Raw genomic sequence first — 23,207 nt, 5'->3', positions numbered from 1 at the left:
TATTCTTTTTCATGCTTGTGCACCCATCTTGCTTCATGGAAGGGCAACACAATATGCTCTCAGGCATCAAAGTGGGAAATGGGTAGATCAAGGAAAATCAACCAAAATGGAGATGGAAGAGACAACAGTACAGTTAAACCGACAAGAAACAGGAGTCAAGAAAAAGTAACAACAAAATGTATTTAAAAACAAACTTCTCCAGTTGGCATTTTGAATGAAATAGCTAACAATTAGCTTCAACCTTCTCTATTGTGTTTCTTTTGCTCATTGAGTCCTCTTGAGGATTTAATTCTTGAAACTCAGGTGGCAGCACCAGACATTAAAACCCCAAAGGGAGAGGTATTATTAAACCTTTAGATGGTCATTTTTTTCTGAGTGCAATGGATAAATTCTTAACCCTTATTCATTTCATGACGATCATTAAAAGAAGAAAAAATTAAGCCAAATTTGCAGATTTGAAGTAAAAACAAAACATACACAAAAAACCCTGCAGATAATAAATATCGCTGATTCACTTATTTTAAACAAAGTCCAATTTTATTCCCTCTTAATATCCTTGCAGTCCATTGTATACCTTTTGCATTGATCCTTGTTTCAGTAGTTGTTTGATACCTGAAGACAGAAAGGACAAACAACTCCATTACCAAAAATGTACTGACTTTTGTAGAGTTCAAAGAGCGTGTTTCGTGTAGAGACTCACAAAAGACTTGATGACAACCAGAGATCAGAATTAAACAAACCAGCAACAACTACTAATCTCCAAATTTATCGCATGGGGATATCTGCATAGGCACAAGTACATCCAAGATAATCCCTTGTCTCGTTCCTCTTAGTCTCTCAGGCACACATACCACCCCCACCCCTCTGCTCCCCACCCCCCGCCCCTACACACACACAATCCTATGAATGAGAAATGAGAAGAGGCCTTCAAGCTCTCCGGTTGCTTTCATTCCTGTTTTTGTCCCCTTTTCAGTTTTTACCTTTTACTACTCTCCATTCTCTCACTAACCATCTACTCAAACAATGGTTACATACATCACCCTTAAACTTCTAATCTTCCTGACAGCTTAGGCCAACTAATTTGTTTTAAGTGATTGTTTCACACCTACCCACACAACCCATCACCCCATAGGTTTCAAAGCCCAGATTCCACAGCCTTTCGAAGCAGTGACAAACAGACCTTTAGTATTGCCTTTATAGAGAAAGGTGTGTTTATGCCTAGCTTTGTGTTCACAAGTGCTATCGGTTAATGCCACTGGCGGGTCCTTTTTTTATTGCCTGCCCTCTTTAATCACACTGTTCTCATATTCACGTACAGCATTCACATACACTCGTACACACACACTCATTATACTGTACCTTCTCTTGCTTCCTCTGTTAACTGTTCTTTTGGAAAATCCACATCAAAAGTGATTATCAAAGAGCCCTTGATGTTGTTGTTGTCAAAACTGGGGAGCCCTTCCCCTTTTTTCCATAGCTTGGCTCCTGGTCTGGTGATCTTATCCCGGGAAATATGTACCTGGAAAACAAAAGGGAGCAAACTAAAGTGGGACTGGCATTTCCAAAGCATATTCACAGCTTCTATTAAGCACTGATGAACAAAGCTAGTGTTACAAGCTCAGCAAAGAAAGATGAAGGGAAAAGAGAAGCATTATTTGGGCAATGTGACTCAAAGAACGAAAAAGTTTTCAAAGTTAAAGAAAATTCAAACATAGAAACAAATAAAAAAGACTGTAATGACAAGGCAGCCAAAGGCTGTGCAATCTGAGTAGTTGAGTAAGGACTTTGGCACTGTTACTGCCAGGCATTCAGCAGTCAGGTATTGAGAGAAGTAGTTCCAAATGAATGAAGCAGCTGAAATAATCTCAAAACCACCCAAAAGTAAGGTTTTCAAAGGACAAGAAGCAGGAAAATTGTTTTGTTTACCTTGTGACCATCCAAGTGAGTAATATCCATCTCAAAGCCAACCAGGGACTCAACAAGTGAGATTGTCACATTTGTATATAAATCATCCCCTCTCCTTTCAAATATTGGGTGCCTAAAAACAAAACAAGATAAAAAAACATTAGTTTATTCTTTGGTAAGAGTTCAAATAGATTTTAGAAAAAAAATTAGAAAACTATGAACACCACTCTTTCAAACACTAACATTCATGAGACATTCTTTACTGCATAAAATGAATCAAGTGTATAGAGGTATGTAAGTCTTATTAAATCCTACTCTTAAGAACCTTCAAGTAGTAGAAGCCAAAGTATGTAGGTACAATTACAAAATAAGTAATTAGAGTATAAAAAGTGGAAGGGAACTTCTAGTCTAGTAGTTCTGTGGAGGTAGTGTCCTGAGCTGAGCTCATAAGGACATGGGTGCCCTAGATATGCAAATAAGGCAGAGACCAGGAAATGGGGGTAGGGATAGGGCAAGATGCAATTCTGGCAAAGACAAGGAGTTGAGTAGATACCAGGTTTATTCAGAGAACCACTCATGTTCCAGTTTTTCTGGGGAGTGATGAGAAAGAAGGTAGGTTAAGAAAGCTGGGGTAAAGGTCATTAAAATTAAAGGGTATAATGAGGATGCTAAGCAATGGGGGTTCATCTCTTCATATTCAGGTGGGACCCCTACTTTGATGAATCCTTGGATGCAGAGGTACTGCTGATTTCAGATTGGTAACAAGAGAGAAATAATAAACAAGAAAACTTAAGTCCTGGGGAAAATTATTATCTAAGCTGCACTTCATGTGGAAGAGAAGCCCACAAAGGGAGAAGATCTCTCTCTGCACAGAAGCTAACAGAAGGCCCTTTTCCATAGAAAAATCTCCCATTCTTGTATGGTACCATATTTCTCTCAGCTAAAATTTCAGATCTTCTTGACTCCCTATCCTTGTTTGTCTATCTCTGAACTTCTCATTTGTCTCATCATCTCTTTGTTTCCAGTGTCTTCTGGATTTGTAGGTCTTAAATCAATAAATAGGTGGAGCTTAATCAGTTGTAGGCCTCAACCCCCAATTTTCTTTTCTTTTTTTTTTTTTTTGGTGAATGGTCCAGGAATCGAACCCGGATCTCCTGCATAGAAGGCAGGGATTCTAACTACTGAACTTACCTGGGCACCCCAACCCCAAATTTTATAAGTTAAATATTCAGTATTGTTATAAAACTACTAATAATGGTTTACGGTATTAAAGGCATGAAACAGAGGAAAAGGTCTGGAGATACACTGGCGGTTATCCAAATCCCTATACTCTGACTTATCTGAAAAGCAAAGACTGAATACAAGTCCTGTAAAATTAGATTACTTACTTGACTACCTTGATTCGGAACCGTAAGTCACCTGGTTCCCCATCCACATGAGGCTCACCTAATCAGAACAGATTATGGCATATCATAAATCACACAAGTTGAATATTGCAAATCTACTTGGCAATCGAGAGAGAATTTTTTAAAGCCACTACTTTACAAATTAACTCTGTCAGGTCTACGTGTGAGGGCAGTATCTCTACTTGGTCAGATCAAGTTTCTGATTATAAGTGATCACCCAACCTGTGCCTCAGTCACAGCAATATAATAAATAATAAATAATAAAATAACTTCACCTATTTCCTAAACAAAAAATGATTCACTAATTTCCTGAACCTGAAGTCTTAAAACCTTTTTTTTTAAATCTTTTAGCTTTACCCCCAAAGGTGAGGTCAGAGAACATTTTATTAAATGCTAAGTAGAGTTACATAACTTCTTTTATGGGTCAATTAAATTTTTATATGACTTAGTCTTCTTGATCAACTTTTGGCCAAGATATTAGAAGAATAAAGAGCAATGCTACTGTTTAAAGTGCTCAACCACAATGGTCCTAAAAGGCTTTCTGTATCCTAAAACTGGCTGAAGAGTATTAGGAGTTGTATTACATTTACTGTGTGGCCATTTAGATATAGGGTGTGGTGTGGGAGAAGGTAGTGGCATTCACAAACAAGCAGAGAGCAAAGTTATAATAAAACAAAATGTAACAAAGGCATTATGTCAAAACTAAATGTCAACAGGTGGGGAGACTGAAGGGGTATAGATTCTTTGTGGAAGAAAAGGAAATGTCTTCAGATAGAGTATGGTTGGCAAAGGCATGTCTATACACTTAGGCTGGACTGTATGATATGTGAATAAAACTATTTAAAAATTAAAAAAAAATAAACCATCAATATCAATATTTTACCTTCTCCAATAAAGGGATACTCCATGCCATCTCTCACTCCAGGTTCTATTTCTACCTCTAGTGTTCGTTCTTCATTCACTAGTCTGAGACAAAGAAAATTAAGAAAGAAAAAAATGAAAATATGAGCAAAACCCCAGTTTTGTTTTACTAAGAAATCTACCTGTACTTCTTGACAAAACTATCTAATATACATTTACATCTTCAACATGCAAAAATCCAGAGTAAAGCTACTAGATGCTATATATTCAAACCACCCACTGCTGTCTCCAAAAAACCTGCAACAGGCTGACCACTTTAAACTATGTGATAAGTAAAGAGAAAACTACTCATACTTATATAAATTTGCACCTGGAAGGATGGGATCATGTTATCAGGAATGTAGTAGGAAAGTTTATCATATCCAATTTTTTTTGTGATCCCACAAAGAACTAATCTATTTCTGATATATACGTTTATACAGATTTATACGTGTATTACAACTGGCAGTTATGAGTTATGAAGAAGTAGATAAAGCAATGGCTGGGTCTACATTTGGGGCACATGGTATCACAAACCTATCAGAGCTAAATGCCAAAGAATGGATTAAACAGCAACATGGACCACTGTTGAGTCACCATGTTTAAAATCCTTTCCAGTGCAAAGGAACAAATAAATAGTTATTTTTCACAACATAATCAGCAAATATTAATTCTCTAATCTGAAATATCAAGTTGCTTTAATACCCCCAGTGGGAAGGAAATGCTACAACAATACTTGTTGAGTATATTCAGAAACAAAGGGTGCTTGTGTGCCTACTACTAGTTTCAGAAACCTAAATGGGGATATTTAGAAGAAATACTTTTAGAAAAAAAAAAGTACATTTCTTTGCTCAATCCTCTATTCTCTGGTAGAACATGAGAGTGAAAGGCAAAAAAAAGAAAAAAAAATTCTAGGTATGGATCATCAGCATCTTATTAGATAAATTAGATTATTAATGCTTCTTGGTAGAACAAAGAAAGCGCTTTCACTTACTTGACATTAGGGCACTCATCGCAAACCACCTCCTGGGTCATCTGGAAGCGCCCCGGGCCTAGCTGGGTGGTCCGCATCTCTTGCCGGCAGTTGCATTTCCGTTTGCCAGGTGCCTGTCTTGCCACAGGTTTGTTTCTAACTACCTAAGAGGAACATAAACAACACTAGCTTGGTCGGGTGTCTCAGGACATCAAGACTTCTCTCTCAGCCTTTGATTTCCTCAATCCATCAAGGCTTTCTGTACTTGCCAGGGCTGGAGTTTACCCCTTTCTGGAAGTCTATTCCTCAGGCATAATTAAAGTTGGCAGGACTATTTGAGGAGTCACAGATATGCCCCAAAATAGAAATGAAGCAAACAGATTTAATCACTCAAATTCTAAAGTTGGAGGAGAGATAGAGGGAAGTAAGAAAGAAGAGAATCAAAAAATAATTTTTATGATATCAGCATTTTTATTCTACAACTAAATGCTGAGTTAAAGTAGCTCATAGAATTATTATCTTTTAAAAAAATCTGAGCTATGTAAAGCATGATCCCTTAAGAATAACCACAGTCTTCAAAAGCAGGTTTTGTAGTTACCACCCAATCATATGATTAACTTAATGAAAAGCCTCTTTGTTTCAGGCACCTCAATCTAGGATTGTTTTCCAATGCTATCGCAAGTTAGGTACTTTAATACATAGGAAGAGACACAGCCATCTGTCTGTAGGTGACTTGCAATCAAACATTCTAATTCTCCCGATTATGTGGAAATTATGTTACATGAAGAAATATATTCTTACTTTTGCCTACTTAAGTAATCAAACACCTAATCACACAGCAAGTGCTAACACAGCAGTATGACACAAATTCTCAGCGAGAAATATCCCCAAAGCCTACCAACATATGAAAGCCTAAGCGTCAGAATAAATCATAACAACAATAGTAGTGACTACAGCAAACACTTTAGAGCACTTACTATGTGCTAGGTAATGTTCTAAATACTGTTCAGTAAAATAAAATGGCTGCCACTTGCCTTAGAAGTGCGAGGAGTAACCCCCTTTGAGATGTGACAGAGCCTTTTTTTCCCAGAGTTAAAAATAAAAGTGGAGCTTTCTGGAAAAACAACAACAATAATAAATAGAACTTATCCTGCAAAAGTTGCAGTTTAAGCAACCCTTGGAAATAAACTGGTTTTGGTCCCATAGAGATAACCTATCAGAAATAGTGTTATAATCAATTTATGATCATTCCCTAACTTTAAAACCTCCCTTAATAATAAGGAAACTTATTCTTAAGTTTCTGCCCAATATGCTACTAGGATGGAAATGAGAGATATTGTAAAGTCATACTGTCCTCATTGAAAAAAAAAAATCTGAGGTCTTTCCCATAAAAATAGTTTGGACAAATCTTGCAAACAAAAAGGGATGAATCAAGGGAGTGCGAATTCCCGCCTGCCATGCCGGAGACCTGGGTTTGATTTCCAGTCCCTGACCATGAAAAAAAAAAAAAAAAAAAAAAGGTATGAATCAGTAGGAGATTATCTGGAAAGATTAGACAGTATCTTTTAGCCAACATTCATCTCTCAAAATAACAGGGCTTGCTCATCATTTTATGAATGGCCTAAAACCTGAACTAAATGATCTACTTAAAAAACATAATTAAAATGGGAAATTGCCCCTATCTCAGAACTCCAATACCAGGCTGAACATTTTAAAAGAACCTTAGAGCATAAACATGCTCACTATGTTAGAAAGCTGATGGCTCTAAAGCTTCAACACTTATTGACATCAAATGACAAAACCCATCCTAAACTATTCAGATCCTCATTTGATGTCTATTATTGTGGTAGTTAGATTCAGGTGTCAACTTGGTCAGGTAAAGGTGCCTATTCTATTGCTGTGGACATAAGCCAATGGCACATAAGCCAATGGCACATGAACCTCATCTGTTGCTTATTACATCTGCAGTCAGCTAGGAGGCGCCTGCTGATGTTTGATTTAACTGGCTGGTCCTTAAATGAGAGAGCTCAACATAGCACAGTCAAAGCAGCTCAGCCCAGGCCTTTGGAGATGCAGAAAGGAGTCACTTCAGGGAAAGTTGTTGGAACCCAGAGGTCTGGAGAGAAGGCCAGCATAGATCACCCTGTGCCTTTCCATGTAAGAAAGAACCTCAGTTGAAAGTTAGCTGCCTTTCCCCTGAAGAACTAACAAAATAAATCCCCTTTTATTAAAAGCCAATCCATCTCTGGTGTGTTGCATTCCAGCAGCTAGCAAACTAGAACAATTATTATTGCAGACAACAATGGCACTGGGAAGAGGACTGCCCCCAATCAAAGAAAAAGACAGAATCCCAGCTTGCCTGCTCATGGCAACATGAGGACAGAGCTCACAGGTTGTTCTCTTTGCTTCTGATGACATCACAGGGAGAAACCACGCTGTTGGTTAATGCAAAACCTTGTTCTTTTCTAATTCACACGAGTGACCATGTCAACAATAAATCCTTCACAACATCTTCCTCAGAGTAATGAAACAGTATCAGTTGCAGGTTTAACCAAACAAATCTAAAAGATTCCATTTTCCAAACCTCTAAACAAAACAGTAGGATCACCAAATGATGAACATTCCTTTCTGCTTTGTGAGACATTTTCAGCAAATATTTTGGGAAGAGATCTACTCACAATATGGAACCGTAAATTAGATTTTATATCAGAGGGAATAATATTAGAAATTCTAGATCACCCAGTGCCTAAATACAAGGCGCAAACCCATTTAGGCTTACCTCCTGAAAAACTTTTAAATAATTTGAACTCCTCTGATCAATTACTTTCAGGAGTACCAAAATCTTTGGGCACTAAATGCCACTGGTGTGGCATTTATAGACTCAAAAATGCTGATCCTATAAAAATGTAAACCAATCCTTCCAAACCTTTACCTAAATTGAGTCAATGCCCTATTAAATTAGAAGTAATAGATGGGCTAACCTCTATCATTGAAGAATTAATAAACAAGGGTTTCATTATTCTTTCACTAGTCCTTGAAACACACTATAGCTCACTGTGAAACTGCCCAATGACTGATGGCATTCCCTCACATACTGCAGTTGCTAAACCCAGTACATTAGTAGCCCAGATTCCAACGAATTTTGGAGAGTATACAGTTATTGATCTTTGTTCTGCCTCTTTCAGCACTCCTGTTCACTCAGATAGTCAATATCTGTTTGCCTTTACCTGGAATGGCCACAGTATACCTGGACAGTCATGACTCACGGCTTCACTGAGGTCTCTTTTTATTTCTCACCAAAGCTTCACCAAGATTTAAGAGATTTAGAATTTCCTAATAGGTCTACACTTCTCCAGTAGGGTGATGATCTGTTGCTTTGCTTAGATTCAAAAATTGTCTGTCAAAGGGATTCCTTATATTTCCTCACTGAACTTGCATTAAAAGAACACAAAGCATCCAAAGACAAATTAAAACTTGCTAAACAAAGGATCTTTTATTTAGGTGGTACATTAACCTCTGAAAGTTTATCATTATCTCCTAACCATCTCAAAACAACTCAGAGTTTTCCCTGAGCAGGAGACATCAAGACTTCTCTCTCAGCCTTTAGTCTGGGGACTTGCCAGCTAATGTCTCCTGTGGGTCCCAAATTTCTTTCACCTAGCTGCTCCTCTCTATGAATAAACTAAAACTTCAGTCCTGAACATTTATCATGGAGAAAATGGCACAAATTGGTCTTTATCCAATTAAAAGAAGTCTTAATGCCACCCCTAATTATAGGTTTACCTAACTACAATTTACTCTTTTTACTGTGCATAAAAATCAGAATCAAGCATTGAGTGCTCTCAATCAAAACAAAACAACACAAAAAAACATGGAAGTCAAGAGACCCATAACTTACTATGATCTTCAATTTGATTCAGTAGCAGAAGCAGTCCCTGCTTGTCTCAGATAGTAGCGGCTGCTACCAAATTGGCTGAGGCATTAGCTGAAGTACCACATTAGAAACATCACATGCTACCCATAAGAGTTAATTTTAATTTCAGGGAAAATTCAGCCTATGTCACCTAGCAGACGGACTTTTTATGAAATTTTACTGCTTTTCCTTTCAAATATCCACATCCATCCCTGTTATATTTAAAACCCTGGAACACTGTTGCTCATACCTGAAGAAGGAAAAACCCATAATTGTGAAATGGTCGTTTCTCAATTTTTTTCCTCATGGCTACATTTACAGAAACCACTTTGACTAACCCAAACTTAATATTTTTTGTAAATGGATCTTATCTTAAGAAAGAAACAAGAAAATATTAGTCAGGTTATGTAGTAACCATTAATATGGAATTAACTGAAAGTCAATCAATTTCTGACCTCACCTAAACTCAGTAATCCAAGTAAAGATTTAACTAGAGTCTGTCATCTAAAGAAAGGGAAAACTGTCAATATTTAAACTGATAGTAGGTATGCATTTGGAGTAGCTGAGGATTTTGGAATATTATGGAAACGAGGTTTCCCCAACTCCTCAGGAATAAGAAATGGTAAACAAGTAGTTTTTTTTTTTTTTTCTCATGGGCAGGCACCAGGACTCAAATCCGGGTCTCCCACATGGCAGGCAAGAATTCTGCCTCTGAGCCACTGTTGTACCACCCAACAAGTAGCTTTTAAAATGCTATACCTGAAAATAAGAGGTTGACACATGAGCCTGAATATAAGGGAAATGCATTGGCTAATCTTCATGTGATGTAAGCAACTCAATAAATTAAGCCAAAGCAAAACTTTGTATTATGAAAAAGATCCTCATAAGACCAATCAGAAAAAACTGGCAGAAAGCAAAACCACTATAAAAGAATTTGCTAAATATCAATTGTCAGCTTCTGATTTTGAAAAAGATGATTAGTGACAATAGGGATGTAAAATAAATCCTAACAATGGATTTGGGGAAGGCCTGCTTGGCCTCTTGGTCACCCCAGAATTCTTAAAAGAAACTCAATTCAGAAGCCTCAATAAACTAAATCACCATGGAGAAAAAAAATTAAAGAAGTTATGTTCGAATATTGGTGGGGAAATTTTGAAAAGGTTGCCAGAAAAATTTATAACACATGCTGTATTTTCCTCACTCATAACCCAGGAAAAGCTATTAAAGTGGCACCTGAAATGTTAGATTCTCACCACGGAGCCATCTAATTACTGGCAGGTGGCCTTTATTCAACTACCCAGAACCATGAGATATAACTATGTATTGGTGATGGTCTGCATAGTCTTTGGATAGGTTGAAGCAGTCCCTTGCTGGAAAGCAGATGCAAATATAGTAACTGAGGAACTGAGAGTAAGTTTATTTCCCACTTGTGCTCTCTAGTGATTGTGGCACTCATTTTACTGCTCAAATAATTAGAGAAATTTGTTAAGTCATCCCCATTACTATCCTCAGTCTCTAGTAAGGTAGGAAGAATAAATGGTATACAGAATTAAAACTGATGGGTGCACAGGTAGTTCACTGTCAGAATCCTTGCCTGCCATGTGGAAGACCTGGGTTCAATTCCCAGTCCATACACCACTCACCCCCCTCTGCAAAAAAAAACCCCAGGTTGTGAACAAAATTCTCTATGATATACATATCACACATCTGCCTCTGTGTGTGTGTATGTATGTATAAATATAGATACACATACATGCAGGGAGACACATAAAAAAAATTAAAACTGGCAAAATGATCAGAGATTCTAGACTTCATCTTGGCCTACAGTCCCGCCACTGGCATTACTAGCTATAAGATCCACACCTTCTGGCAAACACCATCTGACACCATATGGAATTGTCACCTGATGTCCTAAGCTCCTGGGCGGTAGGATTTCTATCTGTACCACAAACACAGACAAACAGGACATTGTAAGGAATTGAGAGAATAGTCTCAAGATTATATTCTACAGGTCTGAGAGGCTTTAGATATCATCCACCACCACCAAACAAATTGCCCCAGAATCTACAAGCTGTGTTTAGGAATACATTAACTGCAAAAAACGAAGTATACTGCGTTAGTGATGAACAAAAGGTCTGGAAGGAAATATGGAGGTTGACAGGCTCATCTCTTTTCCCCCACCTAAAAAACCTCTCATATTTTTCAAGAACAGTGGTCCAAATGCTTTTAATACTCTTTTCCTCTCATGCTGCAGAACAAATGCCAGTATTACAAGCCAGTACCATCTTCTGTAATTGTCTAGTCCTCTTCTTTCAACTCCTCAGAGCAAAAGCTGTAACACTAAGAAGAAAATGTTTGTTTCCTGCCAAGAAAGCAAAAACGCATAGGCTACTAATTGTCTCCTCCAAAAGCAATCCCAGAAAAAACTATTAGAAAACTGGATTCCAGGAAACAACACAAAATTTGTGAAAAAATTCCAGAGAGGGGGAAGACTGTTTTGAATGACTACATGGAGGGTAGTGGCTACAATCTGGGGCAACAGTAGCTAGTGGTGGCTGCAAGAAGTTATTAGAGAAAAGCAGTTTAAGTTTTGTTCTTGTTTCTCTCCTGAATTACCTTTGGAAAAACACTGCCTGCCCATTTCTGCAGAAAACAATCAAACTGCAGAGACCAAATCAAAACAACAAAATCCCAAGAAAACATAAACAAATAAAACCAGTGAGCAACCAGTAAGCAGACAGAAGCACCAATGGAGAGGATTAAATATTTGAGGAAATAGCAGAGATAAATTTCCCAGAATTAAAAAAGGTATGAATAACCTCAAAAGAAAAGATCCCAATGTGGAGAATATAGGTAAACAGCTTTATAACTTCAGAGAATAATTCCTTAAATAAGACACAAAAAATTAACAATAAGACTACTTCAAAATTAATTTTACTTCTGTTCATTAAAGAAATCTTAAATAGAATGAAAAGACAAATTACAAACTAGTAGAATATAACTGAATCACATATGGCTGACAAAGGATTAATACCTAGAATAGTGTTCTCAAAAAATCAATGTGAAAAAGATAATCCCATAAAAAAAGGGCAACAGACATAAATAGGCATTTCACACAAAGGAAAACACATCTGGCTAATAAACATATGAAGAGGTGCTTATCCTCTTTAGTCATCAAGAAAATGAAAATCAAGGGCGGGCCACAGTGGCTCAGCAGGCAAGAATGCTTGCCTGCCATGCCAGAGGACCCAGGTTCGATTCCCGGTCCCTGTCCATGTAAAAAAAAAAATTTTTTTAATTAAAAAAAAATCATTAAAAAAAAATGAAAATGAAAATCAAGACCACAATGCAATACCATTCCATATGCACATGGGTGGGAAAAAATTAAGAAGTCTATAATCCAAGCATTAGAGAGATGACAGATCTATAGGGTCTCAAAAATTGCTGATACAAACACTCTGTTAAACAATACGGTATTATCTTGTAAAGTTGAGTATTTGTTCATATTACAAAGCAATCCCACTCCTAGGTATATACCCACCCAAGACAAATTCTTGCTCCAGATACCCAGATATATGCACCAGAATGTTTACAGAAGCACTGCTTGGAATTGAAAAAACTGGAAATAATCTAAATGCCCACTCATAAATTGAGGCATATTCACACTGAAATTTTATTCAGCAGAATTATAACAAGAAACAACATGAGGTTGTGCATCAAAGAACTTCATCAAGAAAGTAGAAAGACAGCCTACACAATGGGAGACAATATTTGGAAACGACATATCAGATAAAGGGCTAGTATTCAGAATTTATAAAGAGATTGTTCAACTCAACAACAAAAAGACAGCCAATCCAATTACAAAATGGGAAAAAGACTTGAACAGACACCTCTCAGAAGAGGAAATACAAATGGCCAAAAGGCACATGAAGAGATGCTCAATGTCCCTGGCCATTAGAGAAATGCAAATCAAAACCACAATGAGATATCATCTCACACCCACCAGAATGGCCATTATCAACAAAACAGAAAATGACAAGTGCTGGAGAGGATGCGGAGAAAGAGGCACACTTATCCACTGTTGGTGGGAATGTCAAATGGTACAACCGCTGTGGAAGGCAGTTTGGCGGTTCCTCAAAAAGCTGAATATAGAATTGCCATACGACCCAGCAATACCATTGCTAGGTATCTACTCAGAGGACTTAAGGGCAAAGACACAAACGGACATTTGCACACCAATGTTTATAGCAGCATTATTTACAGTTGCAAAGAGATGGAAACAGCCAAAATGTCCATCAACAGACGAGTGGCTAAACAAACTGTGGTATATACATACGATGGAATATTATGCAGCTTTAAGACAGAATAAACTTATGAAGCATGTAATAATATGGATGGACCTAGAGAACATTATGCTGAGTGAGACTAGCCAAAAACTAAAGGACAAATACTGTATGGTCCCACTGATGTGAACCGACATTCGAGTTATTCGAGAATAAACTTGGAATATGCCATTGGTAACAGAGACCATCAGGAGATAGAAATAGGGTAAGATAATGGGTAACTGGAGCTGAAGGGATACAGACTGTGCCACAAGACTGGATACAAAAACTCAGAAATGGACAGCACAATACTACCTAATTGTAATGTAATTAGGTTAAAACACTGAATGAAGCTGCATCTGAGGTACAGTTTTTTTTTTCCTTCTTTTTTCTTTTTTTATTTTTTCTCTCTATTATCATTTTATTTCTTTTTCTGTTGTCTTTCTATTTCTTTTTTCTAAATCGATGCAAATGTACTAAGAAATGATGAATATGCATCTATGTGATGATATTAAGAATTACTGATTGCATATGTAGAATGGAATGATTTCTAAATGTTGTGTTAGTTAATTTTTTTAATTAATAAAAAAAAAAAAAAAAGAAAACATGAGGGGCACCAAGGTGCAGGATGTAGTTTGTCCTCCAAATCAGCTAATAAATAGCCAGAAACAGTACAGAACAACTGCTGGGGCCACGTCAGTGACAGGACACATAGTGTACACCAGTCTGGACCAGCTGGACGGGCTGCGAGCCCATCCAGAACTGTGAGTCCCCCAACTTGTGGTGGCCAGCACCGCTCTCCCACAGGCTGCTTCCCAGAGGGAAAAGAAAGAGAGTTTACCAGAGGCAGGGGCTGAACACAACCAAACTCCAATTGTGGAACTAATTGATAAATTCTGACCACTAATAATAGGTCCCCAGCTCAGCTGAACCTACAGTAAAAGTGGAGGTCGCTGGTTTTTGCCCCAGTGCAGAGGGGGCAGGGCTGACAGAAAAAGAAAAGAAACGAAAAAAGGAAAAAACAAACAAAGGTTTTTTTGGATTTGAAAAGGTCTGGGCCTGAAGGAAAGGAGGGGGCACACAGGACCTGGACATACACAGAGGAACGTACCAACTTAAGCTCCTGACTGGCAAACCCGAGGAATAGGGGTCCTGCACTGAAAAGGATTTTTCTCTTTTGTTTTGGTGCCTGCATTTCTATGGCTTGACTGCTCTTTGGATTAAGCTGTAAGGCTTCTCAGGCTGCACTGCCCCAGGCATAGGCAGAATTAAGCTCATCTGAGTGTTTGTCTGGAGCCTGTGCCTTCCCCAGGAGCGGGGTGGGGCCCAGCTCAGGTGGAATCCCTCCCTCAAGGAGTTCAGAGACCAGGGTCTGGAAAAGTGAAGCAATTACAACCAGTCTACAACCTCTCCTCCATTTCCACCATGACCCCAACAGGGAGAGTCTGCTGAAGTTAAAGGTACCACATCACTTTATGTTGGTGGGAATTGCAGGCAGATAAGCACCACATACTGGGCAAGATAGGAAAAAAGGAGAGCCCAGAGGCTTCATGGGAAAGTCTTTCAATCTGCTGGGTCTCACCCTCAGGGAAATCTGACACAGGTGACTCTTTCCCCTTGACAGGAGGCCAGTTTGGTCTGAAAAATCTGGCTGGGGTCTATAATACCTAAGTAGACCCTCTTAAGGGAGATGGGGAGGCACCATACAGGCAGGACAAGAAACAAGAAAACAAGAACTGAAAAATTCTGATCTGTTAAACGAAACCTAAGCTAGAGATCTAGAATAAGCTGAACAGAATATCAAAGAACAGAGAGACAACAAAGTCATCCAGCAAGAAAATCCTAGGTAAAAAAAAATAAAAACAATCTCCAGAATAAACTAATTAAGGTAATTAAATGCCTAGATGCCAGCAAAAAACAATGAATCATAGTACAAAAATTTGAAGATATGGCCCAGTCAAAGGAACAAACCAACAATTCAAATGAGATACAGGAGTTGAAATAATTAATTCAGAATGTTCTAACAGACATGGAAAACATCATCAAAAATCAAATCAATGAATTAAGGGAGGATATAAAGAGGGCAAGGAAAACAAAAAGAAGAAATGGAAAGCCTCAAAACAAATCAGACAACTTATAGAAAAGAAAGGCACAGTAGAAGACATGAAAAGAACAATGGAAACCTACAATGTCAGATTTCAAGAGGCAGAAGATAGGATTAGTGAACTAGAGGACGGGACATCTGAAATCCAACAAGCAAAAGAAAATATAGGGAAAAGAATGGAAAAATATGAGCAGGAACTCAGGGAACTGAATGACAACATGAAGCACATGAATATATGTGTTGTGGGTGTCCCAGAAGGAGAAGAGAAGGAAAAAGGATGAGAAAATTAATGGAGGAAATTATCACTGAAAATTTCCCAACTCTTATGAAAGACTTAAAATTACAGATCGAAGAAGTGCAGCGTACCCCAAACAGGATAGAGCCAATAGACGTACTTCAAGAAACTAATGAGAATGTCAGAGGTCAAACAGAAAGAGAGAATCTTGAAAGCAGCAAGAGAAAAGCAATCCATCACATACAAGGGAAGCCCAATAAGCCTATGCATAGATTTCTCAGCAGAAACCATGGAGATGAGAAGACAGTGGGATGATATATTTAAGATTTTAAAAGAGAAAAAACTGCCAACTAAGAATTCTATATCCAGAAAAATTGTCCTTCAAAAATGAGGGGGAAATTAAAACATTTTCATACAAAAAAATCACTGAGAGAACTTGTGACCAAGAGACCAGCTCTGCAAGAAATACTAAAGGGAGTGCTAGAGTTAAGATACAAAAAGACCTGTGAGAGAAGTGTAGAGAAGAGTGTAGAAATGAAGACTATCAGTAAAGGTAAAAAGAAGAAAAATTAGATATGACATATAAAATCCAAAAGGCAAAATGGTAGAAGAAAGTACTGTCTGTACAGTAATAACACTAAATGTTAATGGATTAAACTCCCCAATCAAAAGACACAGACTGGCAAAATGGATTAAAAAGCAGGACCCACCTGTATGCTATCTATAGGAAACACATCTTAGACTCAAGGATAAACATAGCTTGAAAGTGAAAGGTTGGGAAAAGATATTTCATGCAAATAACAATCAGAAAAAAGCAGGAATAGCTATACTAATAGCCAACAAATTAGACTTGAAATGTAAAACAGTTAAAAGAGACAAAGAAGGACACTATGTATTAATAAAAGGAGCAATTCAACAAGAAGACATAACTATCATAAATATTTATGTACTGAGCCAGAATGCTCCAAAGTATATGAGGCAAACACTGAAAAGAGAAATAGACACATCTACCACAACAGCAAACATTTATAGAACTTTACACCCCACAGCAGCAGGATATAAACCTTTTTCTCAAGTGCTCATGGATAATTCTCAAGGATAGACCATATGCTGGATCATAAAGCAAGTCTCAATAAATCTAAAAAGACTGAAATCATACAAAACACTTTCTCAGATCATAAAGGAATGAAGTTGGAAATCAATAATAGGCAGATTGCCAGAAAATTCACTAATAGATGGAGGCTCAACCATACACTCTTAAATAACTAGTGGGTCAAGGAAGAAATTACAAGAGAAATCAGTAAATATTTTGAGGCAAATGAAAATGAAAATATGAAGTATCAAAATTTATTGGATGCAGCAAAGGCAGTGCTGAGGGAAACTTATTACCCTAAATGCCTATATCAAAAAAGAAGAAAGAGCAAAAATTGAGGAATTAACTGTCTGCTTGGAAGAAGTAGAGAAAGAACAACAAACTAACCTCAAAGTAGGCAAAAGGAAAGAAATACTGAAGATTACAGCAGAAATAAATGAAACTGAGAACATGAAAACAATTGAGAAAATCAACAAAACCAGAAGTTGGTTCTATGAGAAAATCAATGAGATTGATGGACCCTTAGCGAAGTTGACAAAAAGAAGAGAAAGGATGCAAATAAATACAATCAGAAATAGAAGAGTAGGCATAACCACTGACCCCACAGAAATAAAGCAAGTAATGAGAGGATACTATGAATAGCTTTATGCTAATAAATTTGACAATGTAGATGAATGGGCAACTTCCTAGAAAGGCATGAACAACCAACACTGACTCAAGAAGAAATAGACAACCTCAACAAACCAATCACAAGTAAAGAAACTGAATCAGTCATTAAGAAGTTCCTCAAAAAGAAAAGTCCAGGACCAGATGCCTTCACATATGAATTCTACCAAACATTCAAGAAGTACCAATCCTGCTCAAACGCTTCAAAAAAATTGAAGAGGAGGGAAAGCTATCTAACTTATTCTATGAAGCCAACATCACCCTGATACCAAAGCCAGACAAAGATATTACAAAAAAAGAAAACTACAGACCAATCCCTTTTATGAATATAGATGTAAAAATCCTCAATAAAATTCTTATAGATTGAAGACAACAGCATAATAAAAGAATTATACAGTAGGATTCATCCCAGGTATGCAAGGACGGTTCAATAAGAAAATCAATTAATGTAATACACCATATCAACAAATCAAAGCAGAAAAAGCACATGATCATCTTGATTGATGCAGAAAAGACATTTGACAAAATTCAACATCCTTTCCTGTTGAAAACACTTCAAAGGATAGGATAGAAGGGAACTTCCTCAACATGACAGAGGGAATATATGAAAAACCCACAGCTAACATCATCCTCAATGAGGAAAAATTGAAAATTTTCCTTCTAAAATCAGGAACAAGACAAGGATGTCCACTATCACCATTATTCAACATTGTGCTGGAAGTTCTAGCCAGAGCAATTAGACAAGAAGAAGAGATATGAGGCATCAAAATTGGAAAGGAAGAAGCAAAACTCACACTGTTTGCAGATGATGTGATACTATATGTCAAAAACCTTGAAAAATCCACAGCAAAACTAGTAGAGCTAATAAATGAGCACAGCAAAGTGGCAGGTTACAAGATCAACACTCAAAAATCTGTAGTGTTTCCATAAACTAGTAACGAACAATCTGAGTGGAAATAATGAAAAAAATTACCTTTACAATTACAACCAAAAGAATAAAATATTAAGGAATAAATTTAACTAAAGAGACAAAAGACCTATACAGAGAAAACTATAAGAAATTGTTAGAAGAAATCAGAGAAGACCCAAATAGATGGAAGGGCATGCCGTGTTCATGGACTGGAAGACTAAATATAGTTAAGATATCAATTCTACTTAAATTCATTTACATATTCAATGCAATAATAATTAAACTCCTAAAACTTACTTTTCAGAAATAGAAAAACCAATAACCAAATTTATCTGGAAGGGCAGGGTGCCCTGAATAGCTAAAAGTATCCTGAGAAAAAAAAATGAAGTTGGAGGTCTCACGCTACCTGACTTTAAGGCGTTTTACATAGCTACAGTGTTGAAACAGCATGGTACTAGAATAAAGTTAGATATACTGACCAATGGAATCGAATAGAGTGTTCAGATATAGACAGACCTTTCATCTATGGGCAACTGATCTTTGATAAGCCAGTCAAGCCAACCTATCTGGGACAGAACAGTCTCTTCAATAAATGATGCCTAGAGAATTGGACATCCACATGCAAAACAATGAAAAAGGATCCATATCTCACGCCCTATATAAAAATTAACTCAAAATGGATCAAAGACCTAAACATTAGAACTAAGACCATAAAACTGTTGGAAGAAAATGTAGGGAAATATAAATCTTATACTTAGGAGGCTGTTTCCTAGACCTTATACCCAAAGCACGAGCATTGAATGAATAAATAAATAAATGGGAACTGGTCAAAATTAAATGCTTCTGTGCATCAAAGAGCTTCATCAAGAAAGTAAAAAGACAGCCTATACAATGGAAGACAATTTTTGGAAACAATACATCAGATAAAGGTCTAGTATCCAGAATTTATAAAGAGATTGTTCAGCTGAACAACAAAAAGACAGACAATCCAATTACAAAATGGGCAAAACACTGGAACAGACACTTTTCAGAAGAGGAAATACAAATGGCCACAGGCACATGAAAAGACGCTGAACTTCCCTGGCTATTAGGGAAATGCAAATCAAAACCACAACAAGATATCATTTCACTCCCATCAGAATGGCCATTATCAATAAAACAGAAAACAACAAATGCTGAAGAGGATGTGGAGAAAGGCACACTTATCCACTGCTGGTGGGAATCTCAAATGGTACAACTGCTGTGGAAGGCAGTTTAGCGGTTCCTCAGGAAGCTAAGTATAGAATTGGCATATGACCCGGCAATACCATTGCTGGGTAACTACTTGGAGGACATGAGGGAAAAGACACAAACAACATTTGCACACCAATGTTTATAGCAGCATTATTTATAATTGCCAAGAGATGGAAACAGTCAAAATGTACATCAACAGATGAGTTGCTAACCAAGCTGTGGTATATAAATACGATGGAATATTATACAGCAGTAAGATAGAATAAAGTTATGAAGTGTGTAACAACATGGACGGACCTTAAGGACATTATGCTGAGTGAGATTAGCCAGAAAGAAAATGACAAATAATGTATGGTCTCACTGATAAGAACTGACATTACTGAATGAACCTGGAGAATTTCAGTTGGGAACAGAGGTCACCAGGAGATAGAAATAGGGTAGATATTGGGTAATTGGAACTGAAGGGATACCAATTGTGCAATGAAACTGATTGTAAAAATTCAGAAATGCATAGCACAATACTACCTAACTGTAATACAATAATGTTAGAATACTGAATGCAGCTGAATGTGAGAATGATAGAGGGAGGAGGGCTGGCGGTACAAATGAAATCAGAAGGAAAGATAAGATGATAAAGACTGACATGGTATAATCTAGGAATGCCTAGAGTGGATAATGATAGTGACTAAATGTACAAATTTAAAAATGCTTTTGCATGAGGAAGAACAAAGGAATGCCAATACCGCAGGGTGTTGAAAATAGATGGTAATTGATATTTTAAAATTTCAACTTATGTATGAGACTAATGCAAAAAATGTTTACTTGGTACAAAATTTTTATTTTGACTAGTGCATTTCCTAAAATAACTTATGTGGACAGCTTAATTGAACACTATAAGTACATGGGATCTTGAGTAGGGCATGAGATTTTGTAAACTTGTCCAGAGTGATGCCTTGATAAATCCCAGAAGGATTTGAACAGTGAATAAAAAGTATTTGCAAAGTCTCCTTGGTGGGGGGGAGCAAGGGGGAAAATTCAACTTCCCCAAGCAGAGAATTCTTGATATTCTCACAAGCAGTGGGGACAACCAAAGCAGTAGGCTGAGCCCCCAATCTTGGTGTTTGTTCATATGAAACTTAACCCCACAAAGGATAGGCTAAGCTTACTTAAAATTAGGCCTAAGAGTCACCCCCAAGAGAACCTCTTTTGTTGCTTAGTTGTGACCTCTCTCTCTCTCTCAGCCAGTACGACAAGCTAACTCACTGCCCTCCCACTCTCTACTTAGGACATGACTCCCAGGAGTGTGGACCTTCCTGGCAATGTGGGACAGAAATCCTAGAATGAGCTGGGTGGGACTCAGCACTAAGGGAATGAGAAAACCTTCTCCACCAAAAGGGGGAAGAGAGAAATGAAACAAAGTGTCAATGGCTGAGAGATTCCAAATAGAGTCGAGAGGTTATCCTGGAGGTTATTCTTATGCATTAAATAGATATCACATTTTTAGTTGAGATATAACAGAGAGGCTGGAGGGAACTGTCTGAAAATGTAGAGCTGTGTTCCAGTAGTCATGTTTCTTGAAGATGATTGTACAACAATATAGCTTCCACAATGTGATTGTATGATTGTGAAAACCTTGTGTCTGATGCTTCCTTTATCTACCTTATTATGGGCAGATGAGTAAAATATATGGATTTAAAAATAAATAAATAATAGGGCGAACAAATGTTAAAATAAACTTAGATTGAAATGCTAGTGATCAATGAAAGGGAGGGGTAAGGGGTATGGCATATATGAATTTTTTTCTGTTTTCTTTTTCTGAATTGATGTATATGTTCTAAGAAATGATCATGATGAATATACAACTATGTGATGAAAAAAAGAATGTTCATATTGTATGTTGATTATTTTATTAATAAAAATTAAAAAAAAAAAAGAAAAGAAACAACATGGATGAATTCTATAAACATAATAGTAAGTGGAAAAACAAAATTCCGGAAGAGAATGCATAGTACAATACCATTTTTACAAATACAAAACTAACAAAAATAAATATTATTCAGGTATTCACACACACACACACACACACATACACAAAATAAAACAAAAAAAAACAAACAAAAATGACAAGGGAACAATAAACACAAAATTCAGTACTGCAATTATTTCTAAAGGAAGTTAGAAGAATAGAATAGGGAAAAAGCATAGACAGATGTTAGATATGGTACACCGTTATTTAGTTCTTAGGCTAGGTGGTGAGTTCATGAAACAATGACAATGCACCAGAAACCAAAGATTATGATTAATTAAATTCTGTGCACCTGGTTATTCCCCCTACCCCTAAATGACAGAGATGGTATTCAGAAATTTCTTATTTTTAGTCAAAAGAGAAAGCAGTGGGAGTCAATATGAATAGTTCTATTGTTTGAACTTACTTCCACAAAATTTCCTGCATACACTTCTTCCAAAGTAACTTCTAGATCTACAATAATATCACTTCCTCGTGGAATATTTCTGTCTTGCTGACGTGGGGCTCCTCCAAACATGAATCCAAAATCTCCAAAGAAGCTGCAGATAAGTGTAAAATCATCAGGAAAAGAAATCAGAGTTAATGTCCTACAATTACTCAGTTTCCTTTTCATTGATAAAATATTGTGTCCTACCAAATTCATTGTGCAAAACTGAAAGACATATTTAATACACTGGAGACATCCATTATACACACTGTTAAATTTATACAATACCAACTATACTGCAACTATGTTGTTCCCACCACACAAAAAACTTTTTATTACAATATGGCACTAAATGCTTGGCAATCTATTCAACACTGGGTTCAACTGGTGAAATAATGATCAGTCTTGACACTAAGGGAAATATGGATATGATGGATGTATTGAGAAACTAATCATGGTGAAAGAAGCTACTGCTCTGTATAAAAATCTTGGGTACATAATTAAATAAGCTAAAAAAATAATCAGTCGTAGTAATATTCTAGACTTTAAGGAAAGAGAAGTTCTGACCTCTGTAAGACCAAAACTCATTTTTTGCAAGTAATGAAAGTATCACTTTGTGATTAATACAAACTTTCAACTGTGTAGGCATTCTAATTTTAATATTCATTCTTGGTGTTATAAAGAAGCTTCAGACATTAACATACTGAAGATGACAACTATTGTGATGGTTTTAATTGTTATGCACCCCAGAAAAGCCTATGTTCTTTTAATCCAACTTGTGAGGGCAGTCTTACTGTCGGGTGGGACTTTTTGATTAGGTTGTTTCCATGGAGGTGTGGCCCTGCCCATTCAAGGTGGATCTTTATATTCGCTTACTGGAGTTCTTTAAGAAAGAGGCATTTTGAGAGCACTCAGAGCCCAGAGAAGCCAACAGAGAAAGAAAATAATCACAGAGACATTTTCAAGAGAAGAACCTGCAGACGTAGCTCTGTGCCTTCTCATGTGACAGAGGAGGACCACCAGAAGGTAGGCCAGAAGCCTTCCTAAGAGAACATATTTTTTGTTGATGCTTTAATTTGAAAATATTCATGGCC

The 23,207-nt window shown here is 37.1% G+C and overlaps 1 protein-coding gene across 2 annotated transcripts in view; it reads right to left on the bottom strand.

Moving 5' to 3' along the window:
* Nucleotides 1–515: 515 nt before the first annotated feature.
* The window catches only part of DNAJB11 (DnaJ heat shock protein family (Hsp40) member B11), a 45,873-nt gene continuing 23,181 nt past the window's right edge, over nucleotides 516–23,207 (bottom strand). For both annotated transcript variants that reach the window (XM_077117829.1, XM_077117830.1), the window contains 7 exons: nucleotides 22,093–22,225; nucleotides 5,206–5,348; nucleotides 4,195–4,277; nucleotides 3,294–3,351; nucleotides 1,927–2,038; nucleotides 1,360–1,519; nucleotides 516–612 (listed from right to left, as the gene is read on the bottom strand). In XM_077117829.1, the coding sequence (XP_076973944.1) occupies nucleotides 548–612; nucleotides 1,360–1,519; nucleotides 1,927–2,038; nucleotides 3,294–3,351; nucleotides 4,195–4,277; nucleotides 5,206–5,348; nucleotides 22,093–22,225 (754 nt within the window). In that variant the 3' untranslated portion in view covers nucleotides 516–547. The remainder of the gene's footprint in view (nucleotides 613–1,359; nucleotides 1,520–1,926; nucleotides 2,039–3,293; nucleotides 3,352–4,194; nucleotides 4,278–5,205; nucleotides 5,349–22,092; nucleotides 22,226–23,207) is intronic.

The sequence above is a fragment of the Tamandua tetradactyla genome, chromosome 10 (assembly GCF_023851605.1).
Source record: "Tamandua tetradactyla isolate mTamTet1 chromosome 10, mTamTet1.pri, whole genome shotgun sequence".
Taxonomy (NCBI): Eukaryota; Metazoa; Chordata; class Mammalia; order Pilosa; family Myrmecophagidae; genus Tamandua; species Tamandua tetradactyla.
Note: the sequence above shows the minus strand (reverse complement) of the source record. Positions and strands in the feature narration are given on the sequence as shown.